At 36.9% G+C, this 20206-nt stretch overlaps 1 protein-coding gene across 3 annotated transcripts in view; it reads left to right on the top strand.

Moving 5' to 3' along the window:
* Window positions 1–12893, top strand: part of NCK1 (NCK adaptor protein 1) — an 83808-nt gene extending 70915 nt beyond the window's left edge. For all 3 annotated transcript variants that reach the window (XM_037061219.1, XM_037061218.1, XM_037061220.1), the window contains 2 exons: window positions 9967–10679; window positions 12164–12893. In XM_037061219.1, coding sequence (XP_036917114.1) covers window positions 9967–10679; window positions 12164–12358 — 908 coding nt within the window. In that variant the 3' untranslated portion in view covers window positions 12359–12893. The remainder of the gene's footprint in view (window positions 1–9966; window positions 10680–12163) is intronic.
* The last annotated feature ends 7313 nt before the right edge of the window (window positions 12894–20206 follow it).

Here is a 20206-nt window from a genome sequence, read left to right as displayed (position 1 = left end):
TTTGTTGATGAGACTGTTGTATTTCCGATTAAATGGCATTTGCCTCTTTGTTGAAAAATCAGTTGACCATATATGTATTTCAGGGCTCAATTCTATTTCATTGGTCTGTATGTCTGTCCTTTTATGCTAGTACCACACTGATTTGATTACTATGGCTTTGTATTAAGTTTTAAAATTGAGAAGAGTGGGTGCTCCAACTTCATTTTTATTGTTTAAGATTGTTTTGGCTATTTTGGGTCCCTTGCAATTCTATATACATTTTAGGATCGCATTTTTGATTTCTGCAAAAAGAGGGTGTTGGAACTTTAAGGATTGCATTGAATGTGTGAGACCACTTTGGGTAGTGCTGCCATCTAAAAATATCATCTTTAAATCTGTAAGCACAGAATGTCTTTCCATTTACTTATGTTTTTAATTTCTTTTAGCAATTTTTCATAGTGTTCAATGTACACGTTTTATACCTCTGTGATTACATTTATTCCTGTGTGTTTTATTCTTCTTGGTGCTATTATAAGTGAAATTGTTTTCTTAATTTCCTCTCAGCTTGTTTACCACTAGAGTATAAAAGTACAACTGATTCTTGTATGTTGATGTCGAATCTTGCAACTTTGCTAAATTCATTTATTAGTTTGAATTTCTTGTGGATTCTTTAGGATTTTCTGTGGATAAAATCATGTCATCTGTGAATGAGGATTACTTTCTTTCTTTTCTGCTTGGATATCTTTTATTCCTTTTTCTTCCTTAATTGCTCTGGCTATCATGTCCAGTACATTGTTCAGCAGAAGTGGTGAAAGAGGGTAACCATTTTCTGTTCCTAGTCTTAGGGGGAAAGCTTTCAGTCTTTTCACTACAGAATTCAAACTGTGGGTTTTTCATAAATGCCCTGTAAGAAAAATTCTTTTTATTCCTAATTTACTCACTCTCTTTATCATAAAAAGGTATCAGATTTTGGTCCAGTGTTTTTTCTGTATGAATTCAGATAATTGTTGGGGGTTTATTCCTCTTTGTTCTGTTAATGTAATATATAACATTGATTTTCACGTGTTGAACCTCCCTTACTTTCTTTGGACAAATCTCACTTGGTCATGATGTACAATTCTGTTAATATGCTGCTAGTATATTCAGTTTGCCAGTATAGATAATCCTTACTTTTTACAGACTCCATATTTGTGAATTTGACTTCTTGATAAAATTTATTTGTAAGCCCTAAATTGATACTTATGATATGCTTTAGGGGACATGTGCAGAGTGACAAAAATTTTGAGTTGCCTGATGTACATGTTGCCAGTTGAGGTTAAAAAAGATTATACTATGCCTTCTTGTTTCAGCATTTATACTATAAATTGGTGTCCTTTCACAGTCTGCTTGTTTAGTGCTGTGTTTCTGCATTTTTGTCCTTTTGGGGGTGATTTTGCTGTTTAAAATGGCTCTAAGCATAGTGCCGAAGTGTTGTCTAGTGTTATTAGCCTAAAAAAACCTAAAACAGGAACTTCCAGCCAAGATGGAGGTGTAGATAGACACTGTGCCTCCTTGCACAACCAAAAGAAGGACAACAACAAATTTAAAACAAAAAACAACCAGAACTGACAGAAAAATCATACTCTATGGAAGTCCGACAACCAAAGAGTTAAAGAAGAAACATTCATCCAGACTGGTAGGAAGGACAGAAACAGGCAGCTGGGTGAAGAGGACTTACGGCAATGCAGTGCCTGAAGGATTGGGGTGGGCAAGCCGGCAGCTGGTGGACAAGGGCGGTATGGTCCCACATTTAAGTGCAGATAAACCAGGAAGAACAACTGGGGAGTGAGACAGACCATGCAACCCAGGGTTCCAGCACAGGGAAATAAAGCCTCAAACTTCTGATTGAAAACACCTGTTGGGGTTGAGGTGGCAGCAGGAGAGACTCCAGTTTCATAGGAGAGTTCGTTGGAGAGACCCACAGGCTCCTAGAATGTACACAAACCCCACCCACCTGGGAATCAGCACCAGAAGGGCCTAATTTGCTTGTGGGTAGCAGGGGAAGTGACTGAAACCCTCTATAGAGCAGAGCAAGTGGCACTGTTCCCTCTCAGACCCCTCTTCCACATACAGTCACAAGACAGGGATGTGGTGGGTTGCCCTGCCCTGGTGAACACCTAAGACTCCACCCCTTACAACATAACAGGCACACCAAGACAAAAAAATGGCCCAAAATAAAGAACAGTTCAAAGCTCCAGAAAAAATACAGCTAAGTGACAAGGAAACAGCCAACCTATTGGATACACAGCTCAAAACACTGGTTATCAGGGCACTGGTTATCAGGGCACTCCAGGAACTCACTGGGTATTTCAACAGCATAAAAATGACCCAAGCAACAGTGAAAGTTGCATTATGTGAAATAAAGAAAAATATACAGGGAACCAACAGTGAAAGGAAGGAAACCAGGACTCAAATCAATAGTTTGGAGCAGAAGGAAGAAAGAAACTTTCTACCAGAACAGAATGAAGAAACAGAATTCAAAAAAATAAGGAGAGGCTTAGGAACCTCCAGGACATCTTCAAATGTTCCAGCATCCGACTTATAGGGGTGCCAGAAGAAAAAGAGGAAGACCAAGAAATTGAAAACTTATTTGAACAAATAACGAAGAAGGACTTCCCCAATCTGGCAAAGGAAATAGACTTCCAGGAAGTCCAGGAAGCTCAGAGAGTCCCAAAGAAGGTGGACCCAAGGAAGCACACACCAAGGCACATCATCATTACATTACCCAAGATTAAAGAGAAGGAGAGAATCTTAAAAGCAGCAAGAGGAAAGGAGACAGTTACCTACCAAGGAGTTCCCATGGGACTCTCATCTGATTTCTCAAAAGAGACCTTGCAGGCAAGAAGGGGCTTTAAAGAAGTATTTGAAGTCATGAAAGGCAAGGACCTACATCCAAGGTTACTCTATACAGCAAAGCTTTCATTTAGAATGGAAGGGCAGATAAAGTGCTTCCCAGATGAAGCAAAGTTAAAGGAATTCATCATCACCCAGCCCTTATTATATGGAATGTTAAAGGGACCTATCTAAGGGACCTATGTACAGTGAAAGGACAACAAACTCACAGCTATTAACAGCCAAACTTAAAAAAAAAAAAGATAAACTAAGCAAACAACTAGAACAGGAACAGAATCACAGAAGTAGAGATCACATGGAGGGTTATCAGTGGGGGAGTGGGAGGGGTGAAAAAAAGGAAAAGGTACAGAGAAAATAGCATAAATGTAGATAGACAGGGAGAGGTTAAGAACAGTATAGGAAATGGAGAAGCCAAAGAACTTAACATGTATGACCCATGGACCTGAACTAAAGGGAGCAGGGGGATGTGGGTTCGAAGGGGTGTGCAGGGTGGAGAGGAATAAAGTGGGGGAAATGAGACAACTGTAAAAGCATAATCATAAAAATCATTTTAAAACAAAACAAAAAACAACTGATTTGCCTTATGAAAAGGATACATGTTAGGTAAGCTTCATTCAGGCATGAGTTCAATGTTAATGAATTAACAATTTGTATTATAGTATCTTCAAAGAGAAACACACATATAAAATGTTTTTATGATTGTTTAACAAAAATGGTGTGAACAGAGGCTTATAGGACCAAACCCTGTATTTTTCCTAGGAGTAATGGTTCAGTATTTGCATATTCAGTTGTTCATGGTGACTTTATAGAACATGACTACCATGAATAACAAGAATATTTGGTTGAGGATTTTTACATCCATATTTTATATTTATGAGGGATATTGGTCCATGGTTTTCTTGTGATGTCTTTAGGGTGTCTTGTGATGTCTGGCTTTCTATTAGTGTAATGGTGGCCTCATAGGACAAGTTAGGAGATGTTTACTCTTTTTTTTTGTAAAAGTTGGAGAAGGAAATGTTTGGTAGAATTCATAAGCTGAGTTATCTGGTCTTGGACTTTTCCTTGTTGAGAAGTTTTTGAGTACTGATTCAATCTTTTACTTGTTGCAAATTTTCAGTTTCTTCTTGAGTCAGTTTTGGTAGTTTGTGTGTTTCCAGCAGTTTATTCTGTGATCTAATTTATTGGTGTGTAGTTATTCATAGGTCTTTTTCTTTTATTTCCATAAGGACTTTAGTAATGTCTCCATTTCTGATTTAATCATTTTTTGTGGGGTTTTTTGGAAGATTTTATTTATTTTCAGAGCGAGGGGAAGAGAGGGAGAGAAACATCAATGTGTGATTGGTTGCCTATCATGCACCCCCTACTGGGGACCTGGCCCACAACCCAGGCATGTGCTCTGACTGGGAATTGAGCCTGGGACTCTTTGATTTGTAGGTTGGCACTCAGTCAACTGAGCCACACCAGTCAGGACTGCTCTAATCTTTATTATTTCCTTCCTTCTGCTAGCTTCCTTTCTGTTCACTTGATCTTTTCCTGGTTCTTCAAGGCATGAAGTCAGATTGTTGATTTGAGATTGATTTTCTTTTTAAATGGAGGCCTTTAAATGGAGTTATAAATTTCCCTCAGAGTCCTGCTTCGCTGCAGTCTGTAGGTTTTGGTGTGTTATGTTTTCACTTTAACTTTTCTCAAAGTATTTGTAATCTCAATTATATTTCTTCTTTGACCTATCAGTTGTTTAAGTGTGTTGTGATTTCCATATCCTGGGGGCAGGGGCAAAAAAAATGGAGTTTGTTTATAAAACATTGTATATTTATTCTTACATGTTTAAACTTCATTTACCTTCTATCAAGACATGTTTTCCACAGCTCATATTAGTTTTCAAACGTAATGATTTTGATGCCTGTTAGTTTCTTCTGCTGTTTTTGTTTCACCTCTTCCACATCAGCAAAACATTTCCCTTTGAGGACTTTTTTCATCCGGGAAACAAAAAAAAGTCTCTTGAGGCAAAATCGTGTGAATAGGGAGGGTAGGGCATGGGGGTTTTGCTGTCTTTGGTCACAAACTACTGAATACTCAGTGCAGTGTGGGCAGGTGTGCTCGTAAATGGCTCATCATGAAATGGGCAAATGCACTGAAAGATCCTTCAAAAAAAATTAACTGAATCCATGCCCAGCCTCTCACAACCATGCCAGCTGGTACACTGATACAGATAGGTTCCTAGAACACTAACCTAGCAGGGGAAGCCTATACTACAAGGGGCCCACCCTCCAGAAGATAATTCTGTTTTTTTGGAGGGGTTCCCCCTTGTATTTGTGAATTTTTAAATTTTCCTTTGTTATTGATTTCTATTTTCATTTCATGTTATTAGAGATTTTATGTGACCTTAGTCTCATTAAATTTATTGGGGCTAACATATATTTTATCTTGGAGAGTGTTTCATGTATGCTGTAGAAAAATGTGTATTCTGCTGTTGTATACTGTATACATCTGTTATATACCATATGTATATAACATACATATAACATATACACTGGCGTATGTACCATGTACATCTGTTAGCTCTAATTGGTTTAAGTCCTCTATTTCCTTAATCTTTTGTCTAGTTCTATCCATTAGTGAGAATAAGGTATTGAAGTCTCTTAATCATATTGTAGGACTGTGAATTTTTCCTTTAAATTCTATCAGTGTTTGCTTTATGTGTCTTTGGGCTGTATTATGGTTGTGTATATAATTACAGTTATTACATCTTCATGATAGACTGACTCTTAACAATATGTAATGTCCTTCTTTGTCTCCTGTAACAAGTTTGTCTTAGAGCCTGTTGTCTGGTATAAATATAACCATCCCAGCTCTCTCTTAGTTACTGTGTTTATGGCATATCTTTTTCCATTCTTCCACTTTGAAACCTGCTTGCATCTTTGGATCTAAAGTGAGTGTCTTATAGATAACATAGAATTGTAAAGTTTTGTGTTGTTTTTTTTTAAGATTTTATTTATTTATTTATCTTTAGAGAGGAAGGAAAGGAGAGAAGAGAAGGAGAGAAATATCAATGTATGGTTGCCTCTCGTGAGTTTCCTGCCGGGAACTGGCCTGCAACCCAGACACGTGCCCTGACTGGGAATCGAACCGTGATTGTGTGGTTCGCAGGCCCGCGCTCAATCCACTGAGCTACACCAGCCAGGGCACACACTTTTTTAAATTTAGTATTTCCTTATTGATTATCCTGGGGATTATAATTTAAATTTTTATCAGTTAAGGAAAAAAAAATTTTATCAGTTAAGTTTGAATTAATAAAAACTTTGCTTTAATGGTACTTAAAACTCTTCTTCTTTACAGTTCCATCTTATACATTATATCCCCATTAACCTAGATTTGAAATTATTGTTTTATACATTTGCATATTAAATCATATGGGAAAAAGATGACTTATAAGCCAAAAATGTAATACTACTGGCTTTTATATTTACAAATGTAGCTACCTTTATCATTGTTCTTTATTTTCTCATGTTTTTCAAGTTACTATGTAATGTCCTTTCCTTTCCACCTGGAAAACTTATTTTATGGTTTTAACATGTCTTATAGTACAGGTCTAATATAACAAAACTCCTCCGCTTTTTGTTTATCTAGGAATGTCTTAATTTTTCCTTTGGTTTTTAGAGGACAATTTTGATGGATATAGACTTTTTGATTGATAGGTTTTTTTTCCACATTCTACCTCTCCTGTAGGGTTTATTGTTGCTTCTTATTGTGTGTTTTTATTGTTTGTTAAATAACTTTTCTAAACTATTTTTGTCATGTCTATTCTTTATCATGTGTGGCTACTGAAGTCCGTTCTGTTTCCTTATTGATCAGCTAGTGTTTTGACAATTTCCTTAAATGTCTAGAACCAACAGAGAAGGAAAAAAAATATCCTTTCAACACTTAGCCAGGCCATTTGTAAGTCTTCCTTAGTCTTCACTTATTGCTTCTTCAGACCATGAAGGTCAACCAAAGGTAAGAGCTTAGGGTCTTCTCAGGCCTTTCCTGAACATGTGCCCAGCCCCAACTATGTCTGTGGCAATCCTGATCCTCTGGTGTACACAGAATCTTTTTAAAGCCCAGCTCTGGCTGGTGTAGCTCAGTGGATTGAGTGCCAGCCTGCAAACCAAAGGGTCACAGGTTCTATTCCCAGTCAGGACACATGCCTGGGTTGCAGGCCAGGTCTCCAGTTGAGAGGGCGTAAGAGAGGCAACCATTGATGTTTGTCTCCCTCTTTTCTTCCCTTTGCCTCTCACTAGAAATAAGTAAATAAAATCTTTAAAAAATAAAAGTTCTTATTACCCAAGTATAGCCTTTCCTATACTGCTTCTTCCTAGGGTTTTCAGTGTTTGTTCCTTGTCCCAATTGTTGTTCCTTGCCCCGGGCTGCTGTATCAATTAAATGATTTCAACCAAGGTGCTCTAACCTTGGAATGCTCCAAAGTCAGGTTAACCAAGGCAAGCCATTGTGCTGGTCCTTTAGGTAGCTAAGATAGGTTGAAACCGACAATTTACAGTTGTTTGAGAATAAGATCTGTGGTGCTCCTTCTGCCATTAGGAGTGCAGATTATTGTTCTCACAGCCACTCCTGATTTGGGATATAAGTGATGATTGGCAGGCAAGTTAAAATGCCACAAGTTTCTTTTTTCACTAAACCTTGCCCTGGTTTTTATAAATTTTTTACTAGATTTCAAAGTTCTGCAAAAATTGATTATGACAGTATTTGCCACCTCATTACTCTTTTTAGAAGGTTGGTGGACTAGTTTTGTACTCTGTAAAAACTCCTGATGTGGATGATGATGCGCCATTAACCAGAAGGAAGGAAATTGGGAGGGAGGGAGTTGATTTATGGATATTTTATTTGAACATGTTATTTGTATTTGAGGTGCTGATGATAAAATTTGTAGATGTCTAGTGACAGTTGGAATTGTAGTGTTTGCTTTCTCAAAACCTTAGAGCTACAAAGAGGCCTTGGAACCTTCTATACAAAAGTTACAAAGAATGGAAAGTGTATGGTTTCCTTAAAGTGAAGGGGAAGTCCAAGCATGGCATCTTAGGGAACATTTTCAGATAAGGAATCATGTCACTTACTCATTCCACAAACATTCACTTTGTTCCTACTACTAGTGTTGGTACTGGTAAGCACTGGAGATAAAAGGTAATAAGATCCAGTTTTCTGCCCTCAAGAAGCTCGTTCTCTTCGTAAGGAGATAGACAAGTAATCAAATAGAATGCAATTTTATAACAAGATTGAGAGGAGCTTAGACAAAGACACACAAGAATATTTAAACAAGTCAGTAGGGAAAACAGGAGAAGTTAAAGGAGAAAATGATGGAGAAAGTAATCAGATATTGGTTGCTGCATAGAGTTTGAAAAGACTTGAGGACTGTAAGGGATACTGATTGGCACCGAGGAGATGACACACTTTCATAAGAATGGTTTATATTGAGTAGTTTTGATGTGGAGATAGGTGACCATATTAAAAGGAGTTAGAAGTGAGTGGTGGAAAAGTTGAAGGAAAAAGGGAAGACAACTTTTTAAATAATGGCATATTTTAAAGGGAGTAGCGGAGGTAAAGTAACTTTATTTTAGAGTAGAAGCCTTCTGAGTGTTGATTTTAGAAAATAGTCGAGATTGAGTAAAAAGGAAACAAGGATGGCCAAGAGTCATAAAAGAGGCAACAAAGATGGTAATAAGAACCTAAAAGGATAGATGAAAAAAGAAAAGAGTAACAAGAAAGTTTTGAGAGAAAGTATTTGAGAAATTTTACCTAGGAGTAGTTTTCTTGGCAAAACTAGAGCACAAAATCACATGCCCGGAAATGAGTGGTGGTTCCCTGCTCGGGTGCTCGGTTGCTTATAGTGTCGTCCTGTGCTCTGAAAGGTTGCAGGTTCAGTCCCTGGTTAGGGCACCTATAGGACACAACCAGTCTATGCTTCTCTCACATAATGTTTCTTTCTCTTCTCCCTCCACTCCCCTCCCTAAAACCAGTAAACATATCCTTGACTGAGGATTAAAATTAAATAAAAAATAAAAACAAATGAGCAGTGGTGAAAATGCTTGACTAGTGATGATTTGCATACATTTGTGATGATATTACCATTTGGTGGTTTTCTCTTGTCTTTCAACAAGTATATATTAAGCATCTATTGTGAGATGCTTAGGATTATATACATGAACAAACTAAGTAAAAATCCCTTCCCTTGTTGAGTTTACATGTGAATGGAGTGAGGGAGGCAAACAAATAATTTATTATTTTTATTTTTTTAAATATTTTATTTATTTATCTTTAGAGGGGAAGGGAAGGAGAGAGGGAGAGAAATATCAATGTATAGTTGCCTCTGCTGAGGACACACAATGTATCGTGTGTCCCCTGCCGGGAACTGGCCTGCAACCCAGGCATGTGCCCTGACTGGGAATCGAACCGCGATCCTCTGGTTCACAGGCCCGTGCTCAATCCACTGAGCTACACCAGCCAGGGCAATTTACTATTTTTAAATAAACATGAAATAAATAGAGCACCCTGTGTCTTGGAAGAAAGCAAAGGAGAATATTACCTAGACAAAACTATAATTTTATATTGCATATATCAAGTTATAAGTTATTTTTGTTTCTATACAGATAATTATGAAATCTAGATTTAAAAAATAAGAAGATGGGTTTGGTGGACCTTTTATGTACTTAGATTATAGAGAGGAGAGAAATAATTTATTTACATTTAAGAGAAAATTTGTTAGTTTAGGACAACTTTATAATTATGCAGTTATATCAGAGCTTTTGACAAGAAAAAAAGATGAGAAGGTGAACTGTCAAGTAATAACTGCAGTTAAGTGGTTGGTTGTAAAAAGAATTGGTAAAGGGGGTGGGCAAAAGGTACAAATTTCTAGTTATAAAATAAATTAGTCATGAGAATGAAAGGGGGGAGGAAAGGAGGAGAAAGAGAAATCTATTTAAGTCTAAGGATTAAAAGAACTAGAGTTGAAGATTTTTTTTTAAATAATGAATAAATTGGGATTTTTTTTATCTTATCATTGTTTGTATTCTCTTCTTACTACTTTTCTTTTTTCAATCTGAACAGGCATCGGAAAAGTCAAAAGAAAACCCAGTGTGCCAGATTCTGCATCCCCTGCTGATGATAGCTCTGTTGACCTAGGGGAACGTCTCTATGACCTCAACATGCCTGCATATGTGAAATTTAACTACATGGCAGAGAGAGAGGATGAATTATCATTGATAAAAGGGACAAAGGTGATCGTCATGGAGAAATGCAGTGATGGGTGGTGGCGTGGTAGCTACAATGGACAAATTGGATGGTTCCCTTCGAACTATGTAACTGAGGAAGGTGACAGTCCTTTGGGTGACCATGTGGGTTCTCTGTCAGAGAAATTAGCCGCAGTCGTCAGTAACCTAAATACTGGGCAAGTGTTGCATGTGGTACAAGCTCTTTACCCATTCAGCTCATCCAATGATGAAGAACTTAATTTTGAGAAAGGAGATGTAATGGATGTTATTGAAAAACCTGAAAATGACCCTGAGTGGTGGAAATGCAGGAAGATCAATGGAATGGTTGGTCTGGTGCCAAAAAACTATGTTACCATTATGCAGAATAATCCTTTAACCTCAGGTTTGGAACCATCACCTCCACAGTGTGATTATATTAGGCCTTCACTCACTGGAAAGTTTGCTGGCAATCCTTGGTATTATGGGAAGGTCACCAGGCATCAAGCAGAAATGGCATTAAATGAAAGAGGACACGAAGGTGATTTCCTCATTCGTGATAGTGAGTCTTCGGTAAGTTGGTTTTCACATGGAAATGGAAATACAGCTCCGGGTATTGAAAAAATAAATGGAAAATTGGAGAGGTTAAGTGGCTTCCTCATAAGTATTCTGAAGCTAAAGTCAATGTTCTTTCCAACTTACTTTATTTTTAATAAAATATAACCCTAGCAGTGATACTAAACTGGATTATTTGGCCTTGTCTAGTTCTGTTGGTTTTTCATTCCTGAAATATTTTATGTTGCATTAAACTGAAAAATGGGGAAATACAGCATTGGCTTCTTCACTGAGAGTAGAACAGTGCGGTAGACAAAACTGGGAAAACACTTGAATTATATATAAGATGCACTGTCATCCACATAATAAAGGGAATTTTTAAATTTTAGGAGTTGGCATTTAATATCTTCATAAATTGCCTGTTTCAAAGTAGGAATACACATTTATGTACCTAAAAACCTTTTTTTAAAAACATTCACAGTATTTAAAATGCATTTGTGATAAAAGTTAAATTTTATTCTAATACTAACAAAGCAGTAAAACTATAAAACCATAAAAATTTAGTAAGAAAATAGTTACATGGACTCTTTAGGTACTGTATAGAATATTAGAATTTGATGTTATTCATTTCCCTTGAAAAGTGGCCTTTATTTTTTCTTGATAAAGGATACCACCGTGTTTTCACTTTTCAAATGATGATTAGTATTGGTTTTGTTTGTGTGTAATTATACAAGAGCGAATGTGTGATTGTACAAAAGGTTGAAAGAAAGAAACTCTCAAGTGGTGTGTGTGTGAGAGAGAGAGGGGGAGGGAGGGAGGGAAGAGAGAGGAGATGGAGATTCATTGAACTGCCAGTGTGAGGTTCAGGAAATGGGGCCTGTGCGTGCATATAACACCCCAGGAAGAGCAGGTGGTTGATGACAGGGGAGAGGAGCGCTGCTGTAGTTCCCTCTGTCTATCCACCCTGTCACTGGTTTACTTTTTTTTTGTGGTCTCGTTTAGGCATTTGAATTTATGACCTCTCATAAGTTTACATTATTTCACATTTTTGTGTCTTTCATCTTTGAGAATTCATAATATTATCTCAGCTACTCTGTAAGACAGCCGTTGGTTACTAATTGAAAAAGCGTGATGTCTTCAGTTTTCTTATGTGTTTCTCTAGTGGTCTGATGGGAGAGAAGATAGTAACAGCTCTAGATGTGCTTCAGATGTTAAACTAAAGGATTTGCTGTGGTGTTAGGTAGAACATATTAGTTAAGAGACTTTGGAGTCTGACTGGATTTGAATCCTTACTGTTAACTAGGTGGATGATCTTGGATAATTTAGCTTCTCTCGGCCTGTATTTCTTATCTTTAAAATGAGCTTGTTATGAGGCATAAATAATTTAACATATAGTGCCTAGTACTTAGTGTTTACATTCTAGCTATTATTAGTTTAATATAAAAATGCTAATAGATGTCTTTCAAAGTGTTTAACCTACATGTTTTTTTTTTCTTTTTTAGCCAAATGATTTCTCAGTATCACTAAAAGCACAAGGGAAAAACAAGCATTTTAAAGTCCAGCTAAAAGAAACTGTCTACTGCATTGGGCAGCGTAAATTCAGCACCATGGAAGAACTTGTAGAACATTACAAAAAAGCACCAATTTTTACAAGTGAACAAGGAGAAAAATTATATCTTATCAAGCATTTATCATGATACTGCTGAGCAGAAGTGACCTGCACAGCTCTAATTCGTCATGTAACTGGAGACTGAGAAAATGTCAGTACAATCATGCTTGGTTGGATATTGCTGTTTCTAACTCTACATGAGAATTGACTATAATACATAAGTATTTTTATTATAACTCAGCCCATACATATATATATACTACGTATGCAACCATCTGCATAAGCAATTCTTTTTCCTTGGTCTTCTGTGTTATCATTTTCTTTGCTGTTTTTCATTTTGCTTCTAATATTAAGGTTTTATATCTTGAGAAAATAATGCAGATCGAAAGTCTTTATATGGAAGAATTTCTTATATTGCCTTTTCTTTATTTCCTTGTAAGGACACCCTATTAGTCACTTCCTCAATGGTTTCTCTTGTAAAATTATATCAGTATATGGCATATGCTAAAATAAATTTCTTGGAGAGTGTTAATCTTTTTTGTGACTAAATAGCAATAATAAATGGAAAATTAGAAATTATTTTCAGGTATTTGTCACAAGCCATTATAAATATCAATCAGGTATGTTGTGTCTGCCATTATTTTAAAAAATTCATTCATTGTCTTCACTGTAATGCAAAACAAATGGGACATAGCTTAGAAAAATATATCTTGTACAGTTTGAATTTACAACTGTTAGGAAAAAAAATCTACATTTCTAAGAATTGTTTTATTTTTGGTCCTCCTTTCTCATTTAGTTATTCAAGAGAACAAAGCAGTGTTCAAACTGTAAATGGAGGCTCTAGTGTTATTTTTTTCCTCATGTTACATTACCAAAGCATCTTATATTAAGATACATCTGTGCCGATGTAAAAAGAAACTATAGCCAAGTTTGGGGGAAGTGGGAGGCAGTGAGATACTTGGTCTCCCCATACCCCATCCCCAAACATCAGAAATTATTGGGCATAGTATTTCTATTTAAATTTCCTTCTTTTAGCTTTGAGTTTTGTTGACTGGGACTTTAAAATTGATGTATACCTGAGGAAGAGATGAGATGTGCTCATAGTTAGAGAAAAGTACTTTTCAATTTTACTTTTGCAAGTGCTTCTATTGTTTTTATTTAGCAAGCAGAAGTTTGTGTGTATGAGCGAGAAGCTACTGTAGAGTATTGAATCTACATCTGTAGGTCACAGAAGAAAACCATTGTATTTTATGATCACAGACTTTTCCTCCATTATGCTGTAGATTTAAATTTAAGCAAAACAACCTTCAGTATTTTAATTTAAAATATTTACCAAAACCACAAAACTTTTAAACACTTGGAAGTCATATATTTTGAAAAATTTCCCAGGGAAGCCTAAGCAAATGAATGTTTCTATTCTTAATATGTTATAAGCAGATATTTAATACACTAGAACTATAGATGTTAAAGTTGAAGTCACCCAATTCATGAAGTTTTGGGGGTTTTTTAATTGTTTTATTTTAAATGGTTTCATTTTAATTCTTTAAATCTTAAAATCATTTTTAAAAACATAATGTTGCCACTGGGTGGCAGACCTGGCCTCTCCCACTAAGCAACAGAAGTCAGCTGATATAAGACATGGATGTACAGTTTTTTCATCTTCATTACATCTGCTTTTAAAGCCTTTAAATTTCTAGTTCTGTTTCTTTCTCTTTCTCAGTCCCCCTTTGTTTTTGTTTTGTAATTTTTTAAATTACAGTGTACGTTAAATATTTTGTATTAGTTTCAGGTGTACAGCATAGTGGTTAGACACCAGTCCCCCTTTAAGATGGTTGGTAATTAGTAGGTAAGTTTAATGGAAATAAAAGTCATGTTTGCTTATCTTATTTCACTATAAAAATCACTTGAATATAAACTGAAGAAAAGTTTTAAAATGGTTTTGAAGTGATTAGATAGTAAACATCTTTTTATTTAACTTTAAACATTTGATGAAGACTTCTTTCTCCATTGCTTTGTTTTTTATCCAGTCTTACTTTTTTAAAGGACCAATACTTTGTATCACAGATATGAACCGTTTATAGCAAACCCCATCGAGCTGATGATAAAGATTTTGAGAAGTAGCCAGAAGAGTAGCGTTGGAAGCAGAATATATATTTCTGTGCCATAATTAGAGTAAATAACTAGAGAGTTCCCAGATAGTCCATGTGTGCCAGTGATAACTACTGTGTGTTCTTATTATCGTATGAAAACCTCACTAGGAACTACTTAATTTTGTATTTTGACATTTTATCAAATTTTTAAAAGTCTTAAACCAGTCCTTACACTAATGACTGGTTTTATAAGCATGAATTTTACTTGAACCAATTTTCGTAAAAACTAGAACAACCTTAGAAAATATCTACATAGCAGGAATTATATTAGAAACCAGATTTGCTTATTCCCCACCTGGCACACTAAGTATCATGACACATTCCCATCAGTGTGCAGCTTGTTTTCAGACTAGAGAGCTCTAGGAAGGACAGTGTTACAGAAATTCTTGTCCACCTGTGAGGAAGTGCTTAGCTATCAATTTAAATACAAAGAGCACACATAACCCTGCCCAGCCCACTCCCACAAATAACTTCTCCAAAATCTTGGAAGAAGGAAGGTTTTTCAAAACTTTATATAAACTAAGTAAAAGCTATCATTGGCTGTATCTGTTAGTTGGTTGTGAAACATTTTTGACATACCACACATTTCACTGTATGCAGTTAACACAGGCACCTGGCACTGCTAAAGATGGTATATGGCAGGTAAGTCACTAAACAGAATAGGAAGGCTAGGTGCAATCCATTACCATTGCTGGAATAATAAAGGCCTAGCAGATGAGCAACTTGGGTTAGAATAACAACCTCAAAATACAGTAAATAAAATATTAAAAGGCCATCCTTATATGGCACATAAATTATTTCCAGCATTAATGCACTAGTTCTTTTAAATATACTGATTACATTATTACACTTGTCCCAATTTTTCCTCATTTGTCCCCCTCTACCTGGTACCCCCTTCCCTCCAGTATTCCCCTCCTTCTTAGTTCATGTCCATGGGTCGTGCACTGAGTTCTTTGGCTTTTCCATTTCCTATCCTGTAATAACATCTCCCTGTCTATTTTGTACCTACCAATTAAGCTTCTTTCTTAATCCCTGCACCTTTCCCCCATTCTCTCCCTTTCTTCTCCCAGGTGATAACCATCTAAATGATCTCCATATCAATGATTCTGTTTCTGTTCTGCTGGTTTGCTCAGTTTGTTTTTAGATTGAGTTGTTGGTAGTTGTGAATTTGTTGCCGTTTTAATGGTCGTAGTTTTGATCTTAAAGGAATAACATTTCATGTAATAATGTCTCAGTGATGATGAACTACTCTAGCTTTACTTTGGGGAGCACTTTACGTGTCCTTCCATTGTAGATGATAGCTTTGCTGGCTAGAGTAATCTAGGTGGTAGGTCCTTGCTTTCCCTCACTTTGAATACTTCTTGCCAGTCCCTTCTGGCCTGCAGTTTCTTTTGAGAAACCAGCTGACAGTCTTATGGGTACTTTCCTGTAGATAACTCTGCTTTTCTTTTGCTGCTTTTAACATTCTTTAACCTTTGGCATTTTAATTATGATGTGTCTTGGTGTGGACCCTCTTTGGGTCCAACTTGTTTGGGATTCTCTGTGCTTCCTGGGCTTTTATGTCTATTTCCTTTGCAAAATTAGGGACGTTTCCTTTAACTTTTTCAAATAAGTTTTCAATTTCTTGCTCTTTCTCTTCTCCTCTGGCATCCCTATGATTTGGTTGTTGGTGTGTTTGGAGATGTCTCAGAGGGTCCTTACGCTATCCTTGTTTTTTTCCATTCTTTTTTCCTCTTGCTATTCTGGTTGAATGCTTATTTCTTCCTTATGTCCCAAACCATTGATTTGAGTCTTGTCTTCCTCCCCTTTGCTATTGTTTCTCTGTAGATTTTTCTTTATTTCATTTAATGTAACCTTCATTTTTTCCTTTGTTTTTGCCATATTCAATCAGTACATTCTTTGAGCATCCTGATCACCAGTGTTTTGAACTCTGCGTCTGATAAGTTGGTTATCTCCATTTTGTTTAGTTCTTTTTTCTAGGGTTTTGTTCTGTTGTTTGCGCCGTATTTCTTTGTTTGCTCAATTTGGCAGCCTCCCTCTGTTTCTGTGTATTAGGTAGAGTTGCTTTGACTCCCTGTCTTAGTAGTATGACCTGTTGTAGAAAAGGCACCTGTGAATTCTGTGGGGCAGAGCCTTGGGTAATCGCCAGGGCTGGACAACCTGCTTCACCACTTTGTGGTTCTGTGGGGGAGGGCTCTAAAAGGGGGGGACAGTGCTGCTGCTTGGTTTTGAGAGGTTTGCTTGGCACTTGCCCCATTTCCTGTCACTTCACCCACTTCCCATATGCAGCTGGTGCCATTCCAGCTGCTGCCCTGGTGGTGAATCCTAGAGTGGGTGGATTTGTGTACATTCAAAGACCGTGTAGGCCCTTTAAGTGGAGTCGCCTGAAAATCTGAGTTTCTTCCACTGCCACAACCCCCAGTGGTTTTTACAGACAGAAGTTACGGGGCTGGGATCACTCACTCCCAAGGTATCCCTACCGATTTTTATCCAACACTTGTGAATGTGGGACTACCTGTGCCTGTTCTGCAATCACCTCTGCATACCACACCACGTCCGTCTCCTTGCCTCTCCACCCATCTGGATGAATGTGACTGCTTTAAATCCTTGGTTGTCAGACTGCCATACAATTAGATTTTCTGACAGTTCTGAGTGTTATTTGTTTCTGAGGTTTAGTTGTAATTTCTCTGGTTGTGGGAGGAGGTACAGTAGGTCTATCTATACCTCCATCTTGACCGGAAATCCTGCTGTCTAATCCAGAAATTGCAGAGAAGCAGGCCACTACTGTCTACAGGCACCTTTGTGAGAATAGGGAAAGGCATCTCTTCCTCTCAGGAAAGCCTAGCCTCTTTTCTTACTGAAAAGTCTGAATTTACATTGTATATTCTCAGTCTTCCCCACTCCATCTTGGCTAGGTTACCCTGTTCAGGGTACAACAAAATAGTTCTACCACAGAGTGCTTTAAAAAAGTGACTGTTAACATTTGAGAATTGGAGCATATCACCTGAAATACAGAGTTCTGGTTTCCCCTGAATAATGAGTAGCTGACGATACTGGAGATGAATTCCCACAAGGCTATTATCATATAGAACATATGGATGGTCCCCTTATTTTTACCAGTACAGGTAGGAGAAAAAGTCAATGTCAAAAAAGCTTCCCAATCCTTATTCTTCTACTTCACATCTCCAAATGCAGTTACTGTTGCTCTCTGTTTTACCAGTAACATGGAGAGTTTGGTTTGGAATCTGGAAACCACCATTTATCACAAACACTTCAAATGCAATGTCCAAATCAATAAATTAGAAATACAGCATTATTGCATGCTTAAACGTTTCCACTTTATAATATTTTGCTACAAGATAAGGGGGTTCTTTGTAATTTTGTGTTTATATAGATCTTTCCACATGGCTAAAGGACACGATATATTAGATAGGTGGCATTGTAATTTTATGCTCTCAACAGCATGCAGTGAACTCTAAAAAATGCCACATCACTGCTTCTGGGGGAAACCATTATTTGATTTCTATTGCAAGGCAAGACAGGAAGTTCCTCTCTTCTGATGGGCTTGTTTATCAAGTTTACATGACTCAACTCTGCCATCTAAACACTAATAGGCCAGCGTACTGTGTGTATTATACACCCCAATTTCTTGCTGTTACATAACCTAAACCAAGTGACCAAGGAACCAAAATAACGTGTTTCTAGTTTACTAACAAGGCGTTCTTTGATCAGAAAATATAGTTTGCTGAGACTTGTTTGTTCAATGGGTAAGCTCCTAAATTGGGTTTGGTGAAGTTTTGAAAGAACAGGAGTTTTTCAGGTATTATTGGCCCTATTCACACAGGTAAGTGTTTTAAACTATAGTGTTTTGAGAATATGTTTGCCAGCCTGAGCACTTTGATTATGTAAAATATTTCAGAATTGGCCTGATGCCTGCAATGGCTTAACAAACATTTAATTTACCAATTGGACTGGCAAATTTTTTAATGTTTCCACCCAAATGACTTTTTAAGCTTTTTTTTGGTTTAATCCTCACCCAAGGACTTTTATTTCATTGCTTTTGGAGAGAAACATTGATTGGTTGCCTCTCACACATGAACCAGCCAGGGATCAAACCTGCAACCTTTTGATGCACAGGACAGGACAACACTCCAACCAACTGAGCCACACTGGCCAGGGCTTAAGATGTTTTACAGCTCACTGGAAAGCTGGTCTCAGTATTTTGAAATAATATTGCAAATTTTATTTGTACTTGTAACTATAGAAGACATAAAAGACAACTCTATTTTTTCATGTTTCCTTGTATCTCATGTAATGATAATGATTTTCAAAAAGGAAAACAACCATAAGTCAACCGCATGTCTTTTCTAGGAGCAACTAATGCCAAACAAACTACTTGTTTTGATATCTCTTCTAGATTATAGCTAAAGGGGGATGTTATAGAAAAATACTGATTTTACTAGGGTATATGCTAATTGCTTGGTGTTGTGATGAAAAAGTATTTATTTGAACCGTTATATCTGTGTGTATGATTATGTGTCTATATTTAGATAGATTTTGGAGATATTTGTCTAGGATCCAACCATCCAACTAGTTCATCTAAAATGCGTGATTGCTCATGTGACAGACTCTTCTAACTTTGCAGTATAATCATGAAAATAGACGAAGTGTCCAAAAGCTGCCATAAAACTTAGATTTCTAGTGATGCAGTGCTTAATGGAGAAGTGCTCTGAAGAAAAAAATAGAGGTCTAGGGGGTTAGAGAGTGACAGTCGGGTGTTAATTCATACAAAATGACCAAAAGAGGCCGCTGATGAAATTGACCTTTAAGCATATTGTGCCCTCCAGGTGAGAGAATCACTAATGACTAGGATTCAGCCACCAGTTGGGTGAATAGAGCAACCCAAGTCATTTGAAAATTGTGTTAAGATCTTCACTATTACAGAGCATTATTTCTGATTTTCAAATTTTAAAATTGAATAAAATGGTATTTGTTTTACTTAAATGTGGAAATTTTAATTACAACAGGCTGTTCTGAATAAAGCCTGATTTTGCGTCTTAAGAATTGTTGGGGAATGTTCACAGGAAAAAAAAATAGTCATGATTAAAGGAAAGAAGACAGTTTGATAGACTTAGGGGATTTATTTGATCATACCCTAAGGAAAAGAATTTAAGGGAGGTAAAATTCCTAGTGTTCTGCACTGGCAGCCAGACAATAAACTAGGGAGGAAACTGAAAAACAAGTATATTCAGAGGAAGTATAAAAAGGCTACAAGAACCCTGAAAAGTAAAGCATGACAGTGTATGGAAATTACATCTGACCAAACTCAGTGGAAGCAGGAGTTAGAAGAATCTAAGATACAGGGAATTCCATCCCTTTAAATACTCTGTAACAAAAAAATACATAATTGAGACTGTGGGTTACAACTAAATATAGTTACCAAGATATACTTAACAAATCTTGATAAAGGGTCCAGACTGTTCTGTGCTAAGCAGGGCAAAGGAGGGTTTTCGGAACGGAGTGATTGACAATGTAAGTAGGCTGTGCCAGGGCACTGGGACCTAGCCTGCCCTTGTACAACTCTTAAGAGTGATTGCTTCAAATTTGTGCCCTAGTGTTTTCCTTGCTTCAGTCCGGTCCTGGCCCTACGAGGTTCAGAGGGCTTTTACTTGCATCAGTCTCCTTATCCTTCCCCACTGCCTCTTTCCTGCTTCACAAAAACCTTGTATTTTGCTTTTCCTTCCATAATTAAATATGAAATATTTAAGTGGCAAATAATGTAACGG

This window comes from Sturnira hondurensis, unplaced genomic scaffold (assembly GCF_014824575.4).
Source record: "Sturnira hondurensis isolate 20B ecotype Veracruz unplaced genomic scaffold, ASM1482457v3 Scaffold0013299, whole genome shotgun sequence".
Classification (NCBI taxonomy): domain Eukaryota; kingdom Metazoa; phylum Chordata; class Mammalia; order Chiroptera; family Phyllostomidae; genus Sturnira; species Sturnira hondurensis.
The sequence above is the reverse complement of the archived record's forward strand: the minus strand, read 5'-3'. Positions and strand labels throughout refer to the sequence as shown.